Genomic DNA, 16,400 nt, shown 5'->3' with positions numbered 1-16,400 from the left:
GTTAAGCATCTGACTCTTGATTTCAGCTCAGATCATGATCTCAGGGTCATGAGATCGAGCCCCGTGTTGTGCTCCATGCTAGGTGTGGCACCTGCTTGAGATTGTCTTTCTCCCTCTCCCTCTGACCCTCCACCTTCCCCTCAAAAAATGCACTTATTTGCAGATGATATGATCTTCTATATTGAAAATCCTAAGAAATCCACAAATACATTATGATAACTAATAAACAAGTTCAGCAGAGTTGCAAGATACCAGCTCAATATACAAAAATCAATCGTATGTGTAAGCACTAGTAATGAAGAACCAGAAAACAGAATTAAGGGTATAGTTCCATTTATAATAGAAAAGTAATAAAATAGGAATAAATTTAACACAAGATGTGCAAGATCTACACACTGAAAACTACAACATTTTTTTCATTCTATAAGTGAAAGAAATTAAAGAAGATCTAAATAAGTGGAAAGATTTCCATGTTTGTGGATCAAAAGACTTAATATCATTAAGATGGCAATACTCCCCAAATTGATCTACAGATTAACTCAATCTCTATCAGAATCTCAATTGTCTTTTTTTTTTTGCATAAATTAACAAGCTGATCCTAAAATTGCATGGAAATACAAAGGACCCAGAATAGCCACACAATCTTGAAAAAGAAAACAAAGTTGGGAAATTCGTACTCCCTGGTTTCAAACTTACTCTAAGCTACAATAAACAAAATGGTATATTTGGGCATAAGGATATATAGATAAACCAAAAGAATAGAATTGAAAGTCCAGAAATAAACTCTTACATTTATGGCCAATTGATTTTCAAAAAGGGTTCCAAGTCCATTCAATTAGAATAGTCTTTTCAACAAATGGTGCTGAGACAACTTAATATCCACATGCAAAAGGATAAAAAGTTAGATCCCCGCCTCACACCATACACAAAACTTTACTCAATGGGGACCTGAGACCTAACTATAAAAGTTACAACTATAAAACTTTAAAAAGGAAACATAACTACAAATCTTCATGACTTTGGATTACACAATGTTTTTTCAGATATGACACCAAAAGCACAAGCAATCAAAGACAAAAATTAATTGGACTTCATTAAAAACTTTTGTCCTTCAGGGGACACCATCAAAAAGTCCAAAAAACAACTCATAGAGTGAGAGAAAATATTTGCAAGTCACACGTCTGGTAAGGGACTTGTATCCAGGACATACAAGTCAACGATAAAATGACAACCCCATTAAAAATGGGCAAAGGACACAAATACACATTTTCCAAAGGAGACCTACAAATGGCCAAGGATCACATGAAAATATGTTCAACATCAATAGTCAGAAGGGAAACGCAAATCAAAACCATAATGAGATTCGTTTCACACCCACTAGGATGGTTATAATGAAAAAGACAAGGCACGAACAAGCGTTGGTAAGGACGGAGAAAACAAGCAGAACTCTCTCATTCATTGCTGCTGTGACCATAAAATGGTACAACCACTTTGGGAAACAGATTGGCAATTTCTCAAAAGGTCAAGAGCAGAGTTACCATCTGACCCAATTCCACTCCTGGGTATATACCCAAAGGAAATGAACACACGTTCACAAAATATTTGTGCATGAATGTTCTTGGCCGCCCTATTGCTAACAGCCAAAAAGTAGAAACAGGTCAAACGCCTCCCATCTGACGAACGGATAACGAAGTCCGGCACACGTACAGGGGAGCACTGCTCTCCACCGTGAAAGGAATGAAGGCCTGACACAAGCTGCCACATGTGACAGGAGGGGGAGCAAAGGCATGGAAATGGCATGTTGCTGGACAAGACCAGCTGGATCTGTGCGTGGGAAACGGTCTTTCTCAGAACACAACCTACTTTCCTGAGGCTATCTGCATCACCTTCCCACTAGAGAGGTGGGCATGGTCCCCAGGTCTCAGCCAGAGCATGGTGAGCTCTGTGACAGCACCTCGTCCCCGCACCACCATGTGCAGAGGGGTCAGGAGAGATATCTGAGGCTCGAGAGAGTTGTTCCCTGAGCAAGGAGCCTCCCGCGTGCAGTCCGGTCCCTGGACCTCTTGGCGGCTGCCTCTGGGGTTACTGCTGTCTGTGGCGTGGAGGCAGGTCTGTGGGGATGAGGCAGGCACATTATGCTCTGGAGCAGGGGAGACACTCAGCGAGGCCAGCATTGGGGGTTGGCGGACATGGGTGCCCACGGAGACACCAAAGGAGATGTGGGGGCCAGCTAAGTGTGAGGGATGTGCTCTCCAGGCCTGCTGTCCCAGAGTGCTAGAATGGCCTGGAGCAGCCTCGGGGGTCTGGCTATACTGGGGACTCTCTGTGGCCCCGCTCTGCCCCAGGGACACACACTGTGGCCCACCTCCGGAGGCCCACGGGACCACTGGCTGAGTGACAGAGAAGGCTGGCGCAGCACCCCATGAGATGGCCCAACAGCCCAGGGCTGACCCCTCATCCACATCTCCCAAGGAAGGATGCACACCCATGTGCACACACACGTGCACACATACACACAGACACATTTAAAAAATAATTTATCAGGAGGCAATTCACACAACACGAAATGAATCATTTTAAACTGAATGATCAGGGTGCCTGGGGGCTCATCTGGTGAAGTGTCTGCCTTTGGCTCAGGTCGTGATCCCGGGGTCCTGGGATTGAGTCCCTGCATTGGGTTCCCTGCTCAGCGGGCGTCTGCTTCTCTCTCTCCCTCTGCTCCTCCCCCTGCTTAGGTGCTTGCGCGTGCTCGCTCTCTCTCTCTCTTTCTCTCAAATAAATAACTCAAATCTTTTAAAATAAGTAAATAAATAAACTGAATGGTCAGTTGCATGCAGCCCCCATGCCGCGTTGTACAACCACCACCACCTCCATCCCTCCAGGTCACACTCCTACACAGTAGCAGTCCCTCTGCCCCCCATGACCTCCAACCTGCCTTCTGTTTCTGGATGTACCCGTTCTGGGTGGCTCATGTCAATGGAATCCTACGACATGGTCCTTCTTTCGCTGAGCATCATGGGCTCGGGGCCAGTCCATGTTATAGTGTGTGTCCATACCTCGGTCCTTTCTATGGCGGAGCAATGTTCCAGTCCTCGTGTGGATGCCCACATCGTGTCTATCCCTTCGCCATCGGTGAACGCTCCTCTGGCCACGGTGGACAGGGCTGCGAGGAACACCTGCGAACAGGCATTTAGTTGAGTCCCTGCTTTTGGTTCCTCGGGCACATACCCAGGAGCAGGACCGCAGGGCCGTATGGAAACTCTGTTTAATCCTCTGAGAAGGGGCGCCTGGGTGGCTCAGCGGTTGAGCATCTGCCTTCAGCCCAGGGTGTGACCCCAGGGTCCTGGAATGGAGTTCTGCATCGGGCTCCCCGCAGGGAACCTGCTTCTCCCTCTGCCTGTGTCTCTGCCTCTCTCTCCGTGTCTCTCAGGCATAAATAAATAAAATCTTAAAAAAAAAATCCTCTGAGAAAATGCCACAACATTTTGTAAAGCGACCTGTGATCTGACATCCTTAGGCAAACAGGGAAACAGTTATGCTGGAAAGCTAAGAAAAGCATGAGCAGGGCAGGAAGGTGGACGGTGGCTGCCCAGGGCCGCTGGGGTGGAGGGGGAGGATGAACTCCCCTCCGAGTGGCTCAGAAGTCCCTGGAAGGCTGACCTGGGCTGGCCATGTTTCACAGGGCCCTCCGACCCTGAGTGGTGTGGCTGTCAGCTTGCACGGGTCAGACCCGAGCCAGGGGGCAGGGATGGCTCTTGAGCACACCCTCTGCAACCTCGGGATGTCCCCACTTCAGGAACTCCCTGGAAACCACTACCGGCTTCACACCATGGGCCACACCTGCCCTCACAGCCAGCGGCTGCCCTGCTGGTGGAGGAGACCCAGGGACACGTGGCCCTCACCCTCCTCTCCAAAGCCACAGAACTGTTCAGGAGGGTCCAGGGAGGGACAGGGGTCGGTGTGGGCCTGGGCCGGGGAGGGCAAGCCAGGGCTGGTTCGGCCTGCTGATGGGTGGCGTGTGGGAGCGGAGGGCACGGGAAACAGAAGAATCTGGTGTTTTATCTCGAGTGCCAATAGCAAAATCCAGAGTAGTTCCAAAAGTCCCAAAGATCACACCACGTTGGCAGCCTGTGGCTCAGCTTCCGGGGCCCCGGGAGCCAGGTCACATGGCACACTTGGAAAAAAGCCTTAAAAACAAAAGCACGTGGGCAGCCCAGGTGGCCCAGCGGTTTAGCGCAGCTTTCGGCCCAGGTCCTGATCCTGGAGACCCGGGGACGGAGTCCGGAGTCCCCCGTCAGGATCCCTGCTGGAGCCTGCTTCTCCCTCTGCCTGTCTCTCTCTCTCTGTGTGTCTGTCATCAATCAATCAATCAATCAATCAATCAATCTATCTTTAAAAAAAAGAAAACAAAAGCACATGAGCCCAGGGGGTGCCGTGAGGTTTCTGTGCCTGCAAGGCTGGCGAGAGGGAGGCAGAGTGTGGGACCTCGGCAGGAAGGGCTGCGCCCCCGCAGGCCCAGCCCCGCGCGGGGGCACAAGGGGGCAGGGGAGCCCGAGAAGGGCTTCTGGGGGGGCAGCGGAGAGTGGGCTGGGGCCGTGTCCTCAGAGAACGGGGTGCTCCTGGGGGGCGGGCCTGGCAGGGGATGTGGGGCCACCGTGGGGGCTCCCTGTGGCCAAGCCCAGGTCATAAAAAAGAGCAGTGGGTGATGTCGACCGCACGATCCTGACTAGGTGACAGCCCACAAGTCCAGGGTGACACCAGCGAGAGAGTGAAGGAGAGGAGGCAAGTGTCACTTGTCACCGGGAGGCGACATGGATGCCTCACCGCGCAGACTGGCCTGGAAAGGTAAGTGACCATCCTTCTTCCTCCTGCCCTTTCCCTGGTGACCAGGAACAGCTCGGGAACGGAGGACAGCCATCACTGCGCGACCGCTGACCGTGTGGGTGATTCGGCCGGGGCGCCGGGGCCGTTCTGCGTCCTGAGAAGCGACGGTGACCCCCGGGACTTCAACAGAGCCCCGTCATGGTGTGCAAAGTCTCGTGCTCACTCTGCGTCAGTCACGGGCACCGGCACGGTTGTCGTTTGCTGCATCCGCCCACCGTTCAGGGACGAGCCGGACGTCCGTGCGGCGTTAGGACCCGGGACTCCCCGCCGTGACACTGCTTCGCGACACTGCTCAGCCGGACACCCCACTTGCAGGTGCCACTGGAGACGGAGGAAGCGGCCACGGGGTCCCCCAGGAATCAACCCAGCAGATCCAAAACGCAGATCCCAAACCTCAAACCATCGCGCACAGAGGGCAGAGGGGACATGGGGCTGTTCCTCCACTCGGGGGCCAGAGGCTCCAGGCCGCTGCGGGGGCCACGGGCCCCAATGGGCACCCATGTGACCCACGAGCACAGCAGGGGACACTGGGGTAGCGACTGGATCTTGCATTATTACAGTTACTGGATAATTCCTGTGAGTTTCCTTATAGAAACACACGAAGCCAACGTGGCCAATGTTAACCGTTGCCACGGGAAACACAAAAGGCTTTCAAGACACTCCTGTTCCCACTGCGTATCCGCGTGAGGGGACCCGCCCCACGCGCTGCAGCCACACACACACGAGGCAGGACGCCGAGGCAGGTGGGGAGCCCGGCCGTCCTCGATGGGACCGGAGGCTAAAGAGATGGGCAAAAACGTGAAAACGACGCAGCGCGTCTCATTCAGGTTTTTGTCTTTGGGAACCTACAGGGTCTGGTGGTGGTTGTTTGGTTAATGAAAACGTGTTAATCACGTTAACGGGAGGTGAGTCATCAGAAGAGCCAGCTTGCTCTCTGTCCACCAGGCGAGACGCCAGCAGTCGGCACTACGAGGCCCTTGCAGAGGCCTGGCGGAGGCTCGGCCTCCCGGCCTCCAGAATGGAGAAGGAACAAGCGCTTGTGGGCCCGGGGCTCTGCTCCTGCGGCCCGAGCCAAGCGGCTGCACGGATCCTCGTACAAGTGTCTTGCGAGCGTGTCTTTTCATTCCTCTCCGTAAAAACCTAAGGGAGCCGTCGCCGGGTGATGAGGCTTTGTGCAGGTACTTCCAGATGCTTCGCCAAAGGGTTGCGCCACTTTACACGCCCCCTCGGCAGTGCTCCACCGGGGCGCACCATCTCTGTGATCGTAGCCATCCCAGCGAGTGTGCTGGCGGGTGCCGCTGTGGCTTCCACTCTCACCTCTTTGGTGTCTAATGAAGGGGACCGCCCCGTGTGCCTGGTGGCCTCCCGCAGGTCTTCTGTGATGAGTCTGTCCCCATCAGTTGAGCTGTCTTCCTGTTGTCGAGCCAGGTGGTTCTTCGTGTGTGCAGATACGTTCTTTACCAATATTTCCTCCCAATCTGCCACTTGCCTGTTTATTTCTTTTTTTTTTTTAAGATTTTACTTATTTATTCATGAGAGACACAGAGAGAGAGAGGCAGAGACACAGGCAGAGGGAGAAGCAGGTTCCCTGCAGGGAGCCCGATGCGGGACTCGATCCCGGGACCCCGGGGTCACGCCCTGGGCTGAAGGGAGGCACTAAACTGCTGAGCCCCCCAGTCGTCCCTTGCCTGTTTATTTCTTAATGATGTCTGTTGAGGAGCAGAACGTTCGGGGAGTCCACTACATCAGGTTTTCTCTCCTGGTTATGGCTCTCGGGGTGTTACTTTCGAGTTACGTTGAGAAGATGTTCCCCCTTTGCCTCTGGAAGGTTTCCAGTGTTGGCTTTTACGTGCAGGTCTCCATTTGCCTTCTGAGCACGGCGTGAGGTAGGGATCAAGGGTTGTCATTCCCCATGTGGGACCTAGTTTCAGAATGACTTATAGAAAAGACTCCCTTGCCCCCCAACAGATCGCTTTAGTGCCTTTGCTGAAGATCGAATGAGAGCACGAGTGGGGTCTGTTTCTGGGCTCTCTACTCTGCCCGTCCATTGATGCATTTGACGTTCTTTGCCTATACTACACTGTCTCGATTGCCACGGTTTTAGAGTGTACTTGAAATCCAGTAATGTGTCCTCCAACGATTTTTTTTTTCCAAGATAGCTTTAGATATCCTAGGTCCTTTGCATCCCTATACAGATTTTAGAGCCAGTTTGTCAATTTTCCCCCATGAAACTCTTCTGGGACTGGGTTGGGAATTTTTTTTGCTAAATCACTAGATTGTCTTGGGAAGAATTGTGTTGTTTTTAATATTGAGTCTTCCAAAACACTGAATATATCTCTCTGATCATTTGGATTTTCTTTAATTTCTCTCACTATATCATTTTTTTTACGTGTGTGGCTTATTCATTACTAAAATCATAATGTTTTATGGCAAAAAGCTGGAAAATGCAGCAAAGTCATAAACAGGGGAGAAAAAAGAACTCCACAGTCCTGCCTACCACTCCAGGGGCATCGCTGCTAACTTCTTGGTGTGCTTTCTTCCAGTCCCTTTTCCAGGCACAGTTCCTGTGTTTTCACTGTATCGCTGATGTGACGTTGCGTCTACAGTGTGCACCTCGCATCAATGACCGAGGAGTGTTGTAGCAAACCCCATTGGTGCCTGTCCCACGCGTCCTCAGGCTTCTCCAAAAGCAGCTCCAACACCTGTTTCTTGCATCTCTGCCCGAGGGTGGCTCCGGCCACAGGGCTGGCGTGAGACGCACATGGAGCCACGGGAGTTCCCATCCATTGCAGAGCTCTGCTGCCCGGATCCTTTGTGGGGATCCTTTGTTTTGAGGGTGTTCCTTGGGTTCCGCACAGTCTCTCGGGGTTCCCACCTGGCTCCCTGCTCATGAGAGAAAGCACTCTCTTCTCCCTTTCATCCTTGCCATCTCGCACCCCAAAGGGACCTCCATATCTCGAGGTGGATGTGGCGGGAACCCACAGTAAGACACATCCCCCCCCCACCCCGGTTACCGTAGTTCTTTGGAAAATTATGATTCACTGCATAATATTCCATCCAATATGTTCACTATTGTTTTCTCAAGCCTTCCCTCTTTATGGTGAGTTTTCTACTCTCAGAGAAGTGCCATGAAGACCAGAGTCATGCATGATGTGTTTTTGGTATTTGGAGTAAATTTCCGCAGGATCATTTCCCAGAACAGGGATTTTTTTCTTTTCTTTTCTTTTTCTTTTTTTTTTTTTTTAGGGCTCTGAATTTATGCTGCCAAAATGCTCTTCTGAAAGAATTAAGCCAATTTAGAGTCCTTCCAGCAGGATATATTTTATCATATGCTAAGTGGCCCATATTTTCTAAGAGGAATTAGCATGTACTCTTAGCTTCTGGAATGGGAAAATAAAATCTGAGTGATTTTTTTTTTCACTTCAGGAAAAAAGAAAAAAGAAGTCTTCCCCTTTGGGAAGAAAACAGGCACGCCACTGATTTTCATGGGGTCTTTCCATGTCTCTCTTGTGCGGTGAGTTGCTGCTATTTCTGTCAAAAAGGCTGATCAGAACGCCCACCGAAGGGGAAGCAGCAGCACCCACAGAGATAAGTTTCTGGGCCATGAGTTGGGTCTGTCCTATATTTGGAGCAACTCAAGAACACTTCACTGAGGGCCAGGATTTGAGAACAAATTGCTTTTTCGTTTTCAAGTGTTTTTTTTTTCACTCGGCTGAAGAAATGGAATAAGGTGAGCAAGCGTGGGTAGGTCAGCAACGCAGTTAATGGAAAACAGGTTATTTAAAACTAGCTTTTTATCTTGGTACCCAAATAATCCCACCAGTTAGAGTCCCTTGGCATTCACCTCACCCCGGAAGAGCAAGACTCGAGGGCGTCACTGTGCCTCCCATTGGTTCCCACGGTAAAGAGGGTAACAGCCACCCAGAGAGGTCCATGTGCTGGTCCCCGGAGCTGGGAATCCGTCCCTCTACAGGGCAGAGGGCACTTGGGCGATGGGATTAGTTTAAGGGTCCGGAGATGTCCTGGACGGGCTGTGTGGACATGGGGTAATCACAATGTCCTTTCGAGGGGGAAGCAGAGGGGCCTCTGGATGGCTTGGTGGTTGAGCATCTGCCTTCGGCTCAGGGTGTGACCCTGGGGACCTGGGATCGAGTCCCACATCAGGCTCCCTGCAGGGAGCCTGCTTCTCCCTTTGCCTGGGTCTCTGCCTCTCTCTGTGTCTCCCATGATAAATAATAAATAATTAAAATATTTTTTTAAAAATGAAAAAAAAAAAAAAACAAAACAAAGGGGAAGGCGGAGGGTCGGAGCCAGAGGAGGTGTGGTGGCGAAAGTGGAGGTTGGAGGGATGGGGCTGTGCTGCTGGCGGTGAGGATGGAGGAGGGTCGCCAGCCAAGGAGGGCATGTGGCAGTCGGAAAAGGCAAGGAAATGATCTTCCCGGAGCCGCCAAGAGAACAGCCTCGTCAAAGCCTCCACGTTAGGACTCCTGACCTCCAAACCCTGAGGATCAATGTGTGGTTAGCTCTCACAGGAGCCACAGAAGGCCAGTAGTGACCTTCTGCTCTCTTCTATCAAAGCCTCTCCCAAGGGGCGCCTGGGTGGCTCAGTAGTTGAGCGTCTGCCTTCAGCCCAGGGTGTGATCCCGGGGTCCTGGGATCGAGTCCTGCATTGGGTCCCCACAGGGAGCCTGCTTCTCCCTCTGCCTGTGTCTCTGCCTCTGTCTCTGGGTCTCTCATTAATACATAAAATATTTTAAAAAAAAAAGACTCCCCAAAAGTTTCTCAATTGGAAAATCTGTTGTCTAAACACCACATTCTTGAAGTGTCTGCCTATTAATAATTAATTTTTAAATAAATAAACCGGCTTCCCAAAGGCAGCGACTCTGAGCAACCAAGGATGGTCCGTGCTGTCCGTGGGGACCAGGGACAAGCCTGCAGGCCTGGGGACAAACCCAGAGTGGGGGTGGGGGGCAAGCGGTGCCAGAGAGTAAAAACTAGCCATAAGTTTAGAAGAAAAATTGATTCTATTACATATTAGATTTAACATAAAATGGGCATCTTTACAAAATCGCCCATTAGTTTGCTCACTGGGCTTCACTTGTGCAACAGGCCTGCAGCATGTGTGCGGCCGGAGCGGCGTAGGTGCCACCTCCTCCGGGACGGCCACCCGCACAGGCGCCCCCTGCCCGCTTCCCTTGGGAGGAGGAGAAACCACGGAGCACACAGCACCTGCGGTCCTTCCATGGGTCTCAACGCGGCCTCCTGCCCACGAGGTCGTGCTTGCCAGAAACTTCCATTCTCGGTTCCAGGGCAGAGGGACAGACTCGGGGCTACTTCTCCAGAGCTGGTCTCTGCGTGGGGGGGGGAGGGGGGGCAAGTGGCCAAAAGTGCAGAGACGCCGAGAGGAGCAGATCCTAGTCACGGACTCCTAGCTTGTTCGTGGCTTTTGAATCCTGAGGCTCAGCGGCTTGTCCCGGGGCGCCAGGGGAGGGACCATCGGGGCGGGGTGGGGGATGCTCGGAGGCACCCCCGAGGGGCTGGGCTCTGAGGGACCATCCTGGGGCCGGGTCCCTGAGGCGCACACCCCGGGCAGGCCCCCGGAGCCTCCACAGAGGCAAGGAGTGAGTGAGCGACTGCTGTGCGTACGGAGTCACCTCCAAAATAATCTCTCCAGGACAGCCCTGAAGACACGCAAGACCACTATAAGCTCATCATCTTCGCTTTCTTTTTTTTTTTTTTTAAAGATGTTATTTATTTACTCATGAGAGACACCGAGAGAGAGGCAGAGTCACAGGCAGAGGGAGAAGCAGGCCCCATGCAGGGAGCCCGACGTGGGACTCGATCCCGCATCCCCAGGGTCACGCCTCAGGCTGAAGGCAGGCGCTAGACCCCTGAGCCACCCGGGGATCCCTCATCTTCGCTTTCTGGGTAAGAAAAGTGGTGTCCATTGGATGAAGGAGCGGAAGACCCCCCCCTTCCTCTCTCAGCCAGGTGACCACTCTGCCTCCCGGGACGGGGCCCCACAGCCCACCTTGAGCTCAGGGCGAACCAGCAGATGCGCCGTCTGGCTAACCCGGGTTTTCTGAACACCGCGTGCTACCCAGCAGCTAGAAATAGGCCCAGTGGCGTGGGCGCCAAGGAGGGAGACACTGGCTGAGACGTGACTCATCTACAGCTCTCGGATGCCAGCACTTCTAGAAACAGGTATTTTGGGTTCCTTCGGAAAGCGCACCACGGATGGAGAGGGAAAGCCCTCTGGGCCTGAGGCTTGGGCAGGGATGGGGCGGGCGGGCAGGCGGGCGGCGTGCTCGCAGGAGAGGACAGAGGGCAGTGAGCGAGGGGCCCCAGGAGCACAGGCTGGTGGCAGGGGGTGGGGGCAGCCCTGAGACGCCACTCCCCACTCAACCACGGGCCAGTTTTGTCCTAAGTCTCAAGACAGGACTGGGAAAGGGTCCAGGACAGAACAGACCCTCACGGGGAGGGACGGCCAAGGGCTCTGCGGGGCTCACACGTGGGTGCACTCCCAGCAGGAGGCTCCGCGGGCCTCCCAGCGATCCCAGGGCGCTGCCCCAGATGAAGCAGAGGCGAGGTCACCTGGGGACAGACACAGAGTCACGAGGCCTCAGGGAGCAGTGCATCTGCTCCAGCCCCCGCGGGTGGTAGGTCCAGGCTGGACTCAGCGGGGAGCAGACCCAGGGCCGAGGGAGGGAAGGGGACAGCTCGGGCCCCTGCTGGTCTGACCCACGATGGAGTCGGGGGAGGGGGGCACCAGGGCTGTGGGAGAGAAGGGGACAGCTCCTGCCCCTGCTGGCCTGACCCAGGATGGCGACTCCCGCAGCCATCAGACACCCCCGGCTCCTCTGGGGGCACAACCAGGGAAGGTTCTAGAAGCCCGGCTTCTCACAGAAGGGAGCACCGCTGGGTCACGCATTTCCCCTGTTTCTGACTGCAGCTGGATCAGGCCCCAGGGACTCAGCTGAGGAGGCTTGGTGGCGGGGATTCGAGATTCGGGGCTCTCTGACACCGGAAGCATGGGGTCACTCGGCAGCAGGAGCAGGGCCCCCGCCCACGGGGCCTAGCTGGGAGATCCGGGTCACTCCCTTGTGGGCTGCTGGGGCGCCGGGCCTCTCGGCCCTCCGCTTCCAGGACTGTCACCAGCGATGGAAATGCTGGGGCTTGCGGGCTCTGTTCCACCCTACAGCCCCATGCAGCAGCCAGCTGCCTGCCCCCCACCCCCACCCCCTGCCTGCTGGCCCGTCCCTGCAGCGCCCTCCCTGCCCTGAAGATGGGGCTCCCTCCCATCCCAGCCTCCCCCACCCAGTCTGGGCCAGGGCAGGGCTCCGACAGAGAGGACCGGTGATTAAAGCAAAACATTTAAAGTCTCTTAAAAAATTTCAAAAAAGTGATTAATCTTAGCAATAGAAGAGGATGGGGGAGCAGGGTCCTTCCCCCCAATAAACAAAATTTGATTATTCAAAAGCCCCTTGTGCCTTATTTGAGATATGAAGTTAAATTTCGTATTTGAAGACAGATCCAAGCGGTGGACGCAGACCACGTGAGCTGGGGGCCACGCACCCTCCGCCGGCCCCGCCCTGGACAGCTCAGGAGTGATGGGCCCCCCTGGGCTCCAGCCCCTCCCCCTCCGGGGCTGTGACCACCGAGTCCAGACGTGTTTGTGCGGAAGCTGAGCTTGGGAGGGTGCGCGGGTCCGTGGGCCCTGTGCTCATCCCCGCGCGGCGGCCTGACCGGGGCCGGGGGAGGCGCAGACCCCTCCCCGCACGGCACCCCCACGGCACCCCTCTGTGGACCCCGGGGTTGGGGGCTCCGTCGGAGCCGGCATTCTTATGGGGACGCAGACCAAACTCATAGTGACAAACTGTGCTCAGTGTTGCGAACAAAACAAACGGGGGCAGGGGAGCCTCCCTGGGCAGGTGCCCGAGGACCCCGCGGGCCAACACCCGCTGTCCCCCCTCCCTCCGGCACAGCCCCTGCGCGGCCTGCAGCTCGCCTTGCAGAGAGGGGCTTGCGAGCTGTTCCAAGGGATGGGCGGAGGCTTCCAGAAGCCTTTAAACAGGGCTGCGGCCGTGGAGAACGGCGTCCTGTCTCTCGGGCCCCTCCAGCCTCCCTGCTCCTGCCCGGAATACGGTCGTGACTGCTGGAGCTCCAGGAGCCATTTCGTGACGTGAAGGGACTTTAAGTTTGGGAAGCCCAGCTCTAAACGGCAGGTAAACCCCAGGGCCAAGCACTGGACTGCTCAGCCTAAAACCGACATTCCTCACCCAGTGCGACCCCGTCGTTCTCAACACACACACACACACACACACACGCGCACGTGCACGCAGTCAGGGCGCACAGCCAGGCAGCCTGCCCGGTGCCCGGGAGAGTGCAGGCGCCAGGCCGGGGAAGCTCCACCGCCCGAGCTCAGCCCCCGACGCGGGGGACAGACAGGCCAGAGGACAGTTAAAATCAAATTCCCCGTTCCTCTCCGAGACTGCAACTAGATGAAATTACACGGTGCCAGCAACTTATAAATAGAAGAAAATAGACGGGGAGAAATGAGCAGATTAAGCCCCGAGCCGCCAGGAGACCTCGGAGGAGGGAACTCGCTTTGCTGGTGTTTCTCATTCTGCCCACGCGGGGCTGAAAGTCGCGCTTGTCGCCTGCCGCGCGGTCCCCAGGGAGCGTCTGGCTCCATCCCTTTCTCACATCAGCTAAATCTAAGTGCAAACACGGAGCATCTCGCTCTGGAGCCGGCCCTTGTGACGCTGCGTCGGTCTCGGAAGGCGAGCCTGGAGGCACGCGGTCCCCCGTGGTCTGGACCTGGTGCGCACCAGGTGAGCACACAGGCGGGGACCCCAAGGCAGGCCGGGTCGGGTCATCAGCCAGGGGAGGCGCTTTTCCCTCCGCAGCTCACACGCTCACTCCTGCTCCACATCCAGTTAAGGTTGGCACCAAACACCGGCAAAACGAGGGAAAGACGTTAAACCTGGGATCCCTGGGTGGCGCAGCGGTTTAGCGCCTGCCTTTGGCCCAGGGCGTGATCCTGGAGATCTGGGATCAAATCCCACGTCGGGCTCCCGGTGCATGGAGCCTGCTTCTCCCTCTTCCTGTGTCTCTGCCTCTCTCTCTCTCTCTCTCTCTGTGTGACTATCATAAATAAATTTAAAAATTTAAAAAAAGTAAAGGCAAGGGTTTAAAAAAAAAAAAAGACGTTAAACTTAAAAGATCCGGGGTATTGTCAGACATCTTGCGGGGGCAGAAGGGGCACGGGAGGCTTTTCTGCTGAGTGCCCTGTTCTGCCACACAGAAGACCGTGAGCGATGCTGGGATACTCCAGAGGGGTGACAGGTGTCCTGGCGAGAGCCGGGGAAAGGGAGGCGGTGCCACTGCCCCAGGCTCACCCCCAGCCTCCGGCCAGAAGACGTCTGTTATGGGGCAGGACAGAGAGCCTGCCCCAGGGAAGCCTTTGGGCCCCGGCGCTAGGAAGGATCTAGAGCACCGGGCACCCAGCGGCATCTGCCCCAGTCCTGCCCGCCTGGTGTCCTTTACTGTTACGCTCTTCATTTCGAGGGGCACCTGGGTGGCTCCGTCCGTTGAGTGTCCAACTCTTGATTTCGGCTCAGGTCATGATCTCAGGGTCATGGGATCGAGCCCCATGTTGGGCTCCACGCTGGGCATGGAATCTCCTTGAGACTGTCAGCCTCTGCCTCTCCTCTGCCCCAAAATAAAATAAATGAACTTCTCATTTTGAGAAAACAGTAGGTTCACGTGCCCTTATCAGAAATAACAGACATCCTTTACCCGGCCCCCCGATGGCAACAGCTTGCACAACTGTAATACAGAGTCACACACAGGATGTGGACCTTGGGGTGGCCCGGCCTCCCACAGCCACACCCCCTCGGCCCCAGGGCCACCCTCCCCAACCACCAAGCACCCACCCTTCCTGCCTCCATAACTCCGTCATTGTAAGGATGTTTGTAAGGATACATAATATTTAGGACTAATTTTTTTTTTATTCAGTTTTGTTCTTTGGAGACTTGTCCAGCTGGCTGTGTATCACACACACACACACACACACACACACATTCGTGCTCACACCGGCTCGCCCTTACCCTAGCACACACTTACTCATACGTGTACACACACCCCCAAGGTCACATGCTCAGGCTCACACTTGCACACACGTACACACCTGATGCTCACACACGCATTAGGGTCTGAGCTCACACCCTGATCCCTTTACCCTCCCTGGCTTTTGACACTCAAAGAGGAGCTTGAGGCAGGAAAAGACAAAAACAAAAGCAAAGTCTGTTGTCTGCCTGCTGTTTCCCGGCTTCATCTTTGCTTCCTTTTGCCCGTGACTCTGGTGAGGCAGTCCTTTGGTTTTTGTTTTGCTTTATTTTTACTTCTTAGGCAATAAAACTCGTTAGCTCAGCACTGAAGCCAGGACAGGCATCTGAGGACAGGAGTCTTGGCCGCTCCCCAGGGGGATCGGTGACGGCAGGCCTCCCCCTCTGCCGGCCCAGGCGCTCCCGGGTCTGCAGGGGTGAGGCCCCGCTGCAGGGTCCTCTCTTCCTGCCCCTCCCACCCCCTATGCCAAGGGCATTGCCGGGGCCTGCCCCAGGTCCTCTTGGGGCAGGGGAGGCCTTCATCTTAACAAAAAATTTAAGGTGGCACCAAAAACGCAGCAGTTGAGATGAATAATGCTTTATCTCAATATTTAGGAAGTCAAACAGATGCCAAAAAACCCTAATGAACAAAGTATCAAAATTTTAAATGAAACCAGGGCATGGCCCCGGCCTAGCCGTCCCTTCTTACTCAGCTCCCCCTGACCCTGGCCCTGCTCCGGGGCACCGCTACCATTAAGGGGAAACCCGCTTAGAATGGACTCTGGAGGCCCGCGGAAGGCGCCCTCACCTCCTACCACTGTCTGCACCTGCAGAACCGACGACAAAAGACACACCTTGCAGGTGGATACTGCTGTAGCTACTTCACTGCCCAGCAAAAGAAGGAAGGTTTCCTCTGCCCTGGCAACAGCCCAGCCAATGAGAGACTGTCATGGCTCAGCCAATGAGAGACTGTCGTGACTCACTCAGCCAATGAGAGACGCCACAGCCCAGCCAATGAAGGACTGTCATGGCTCACAATAAAAGGCAGCGGTAGCCCAGCCAATGAGAGGCCAGCCCAGCCCAGCCAATGAGAGGCCAGCACGCTTCCAGCCCCCAGTTTACTCCAATGGACGGTCCGTTTACAAGAGCCCCGCCCTCTTCCTCTATAAAGGAGCCTCCTCCGCGCCGTCCCGGTCCCCGACGTGTCCATGGTGCTGCCCGGCTGGCTGCTTGTGGGCTGCAGCTCCCTGTTATTCCCAAATAAACCCCTTTCTGCTGGCAAGACAACTGGCAGTTGTATTTTCAGGGATGACAGCAGCCTGAGCCCCAAAGCGTCGGCGGGAGGACGGGCCAGGGCTCCGCACCCCCGCAGCGGGAGGTCTCCCCGGTCCCCCCCCAGCTGTCGCC

The 16,400-nt window shown here is 54.8% G+C and overlaps 1 protein-coding gene and 1 long non-coding RNA gene across 7 annotated transcripts in view; one reads left to right on the top strand and one right to left on the bottom strand.

Moving 5' to 3' along the window:
- The window catches only part of RRP1 (ribosomal RNA processing 1), a 133,139-nt gene that overhangs the window by 91,238 nt on the left and 25,501 nt on the right, over window positions 1–16,400 (bottom strand). For all 4 annotated transcript variants that reach the window (XM_077879360.1, XM_077879359.1, XM_077879357.1 and 1 more), the window contains exon 13: window positions 3,057–3,176. In XM_077879360.1, the coding sequence (XP_077735486.1) occupies window positions 3,057–3,176 (120 nt within the window). The remainder of the gene's footprint in view (window positions 1–3,056; window positions 3,177–16,400) is intronic.
- LOC144301679 (uncharacterized) lies at window positions 9,737–12,363 on the top strand. Of its 3 annotated transcripts, XR_013368418.1 has the most exons (4): window positions 9,737–9,784; window positions 9,994–10,157; window positions 10,629–11,088; window positions 11,837–12,363. It is a non-coding gene; the product is annotated as an uncharacterized LOC144301679 (long non-coding RNA). The 3 variants fall into 3 exon arrangements; XR_013368417.1 differs by lacking the exon at window positions 9,737–9,784 and having other exon boundaries at window positions 9,791–10,157; XR_013368419.1 differs by lacking the exons at window positions 9,737–9,784; window positions 9,994–10,157 and adding an exon at window positions 10,213–10,319.

This window comes from Canis aureus, chromosome 30, assembly GCF_053574225.1.
Source record: "Canis aureus isolate CA01 chromosome 30, VMU_Caureus_v.1.0, whole genome shotgun sequence".
Taxonomy (NCBI): domain Eukaryota; kingdom Metazoa; phylum Chordata; class Mammalia; order Carnivora; family Canidae; genus Canis; species Canis aureus.
This window is presented reverse-complemented; position numbering and strand designations above follow the sequence as displayed.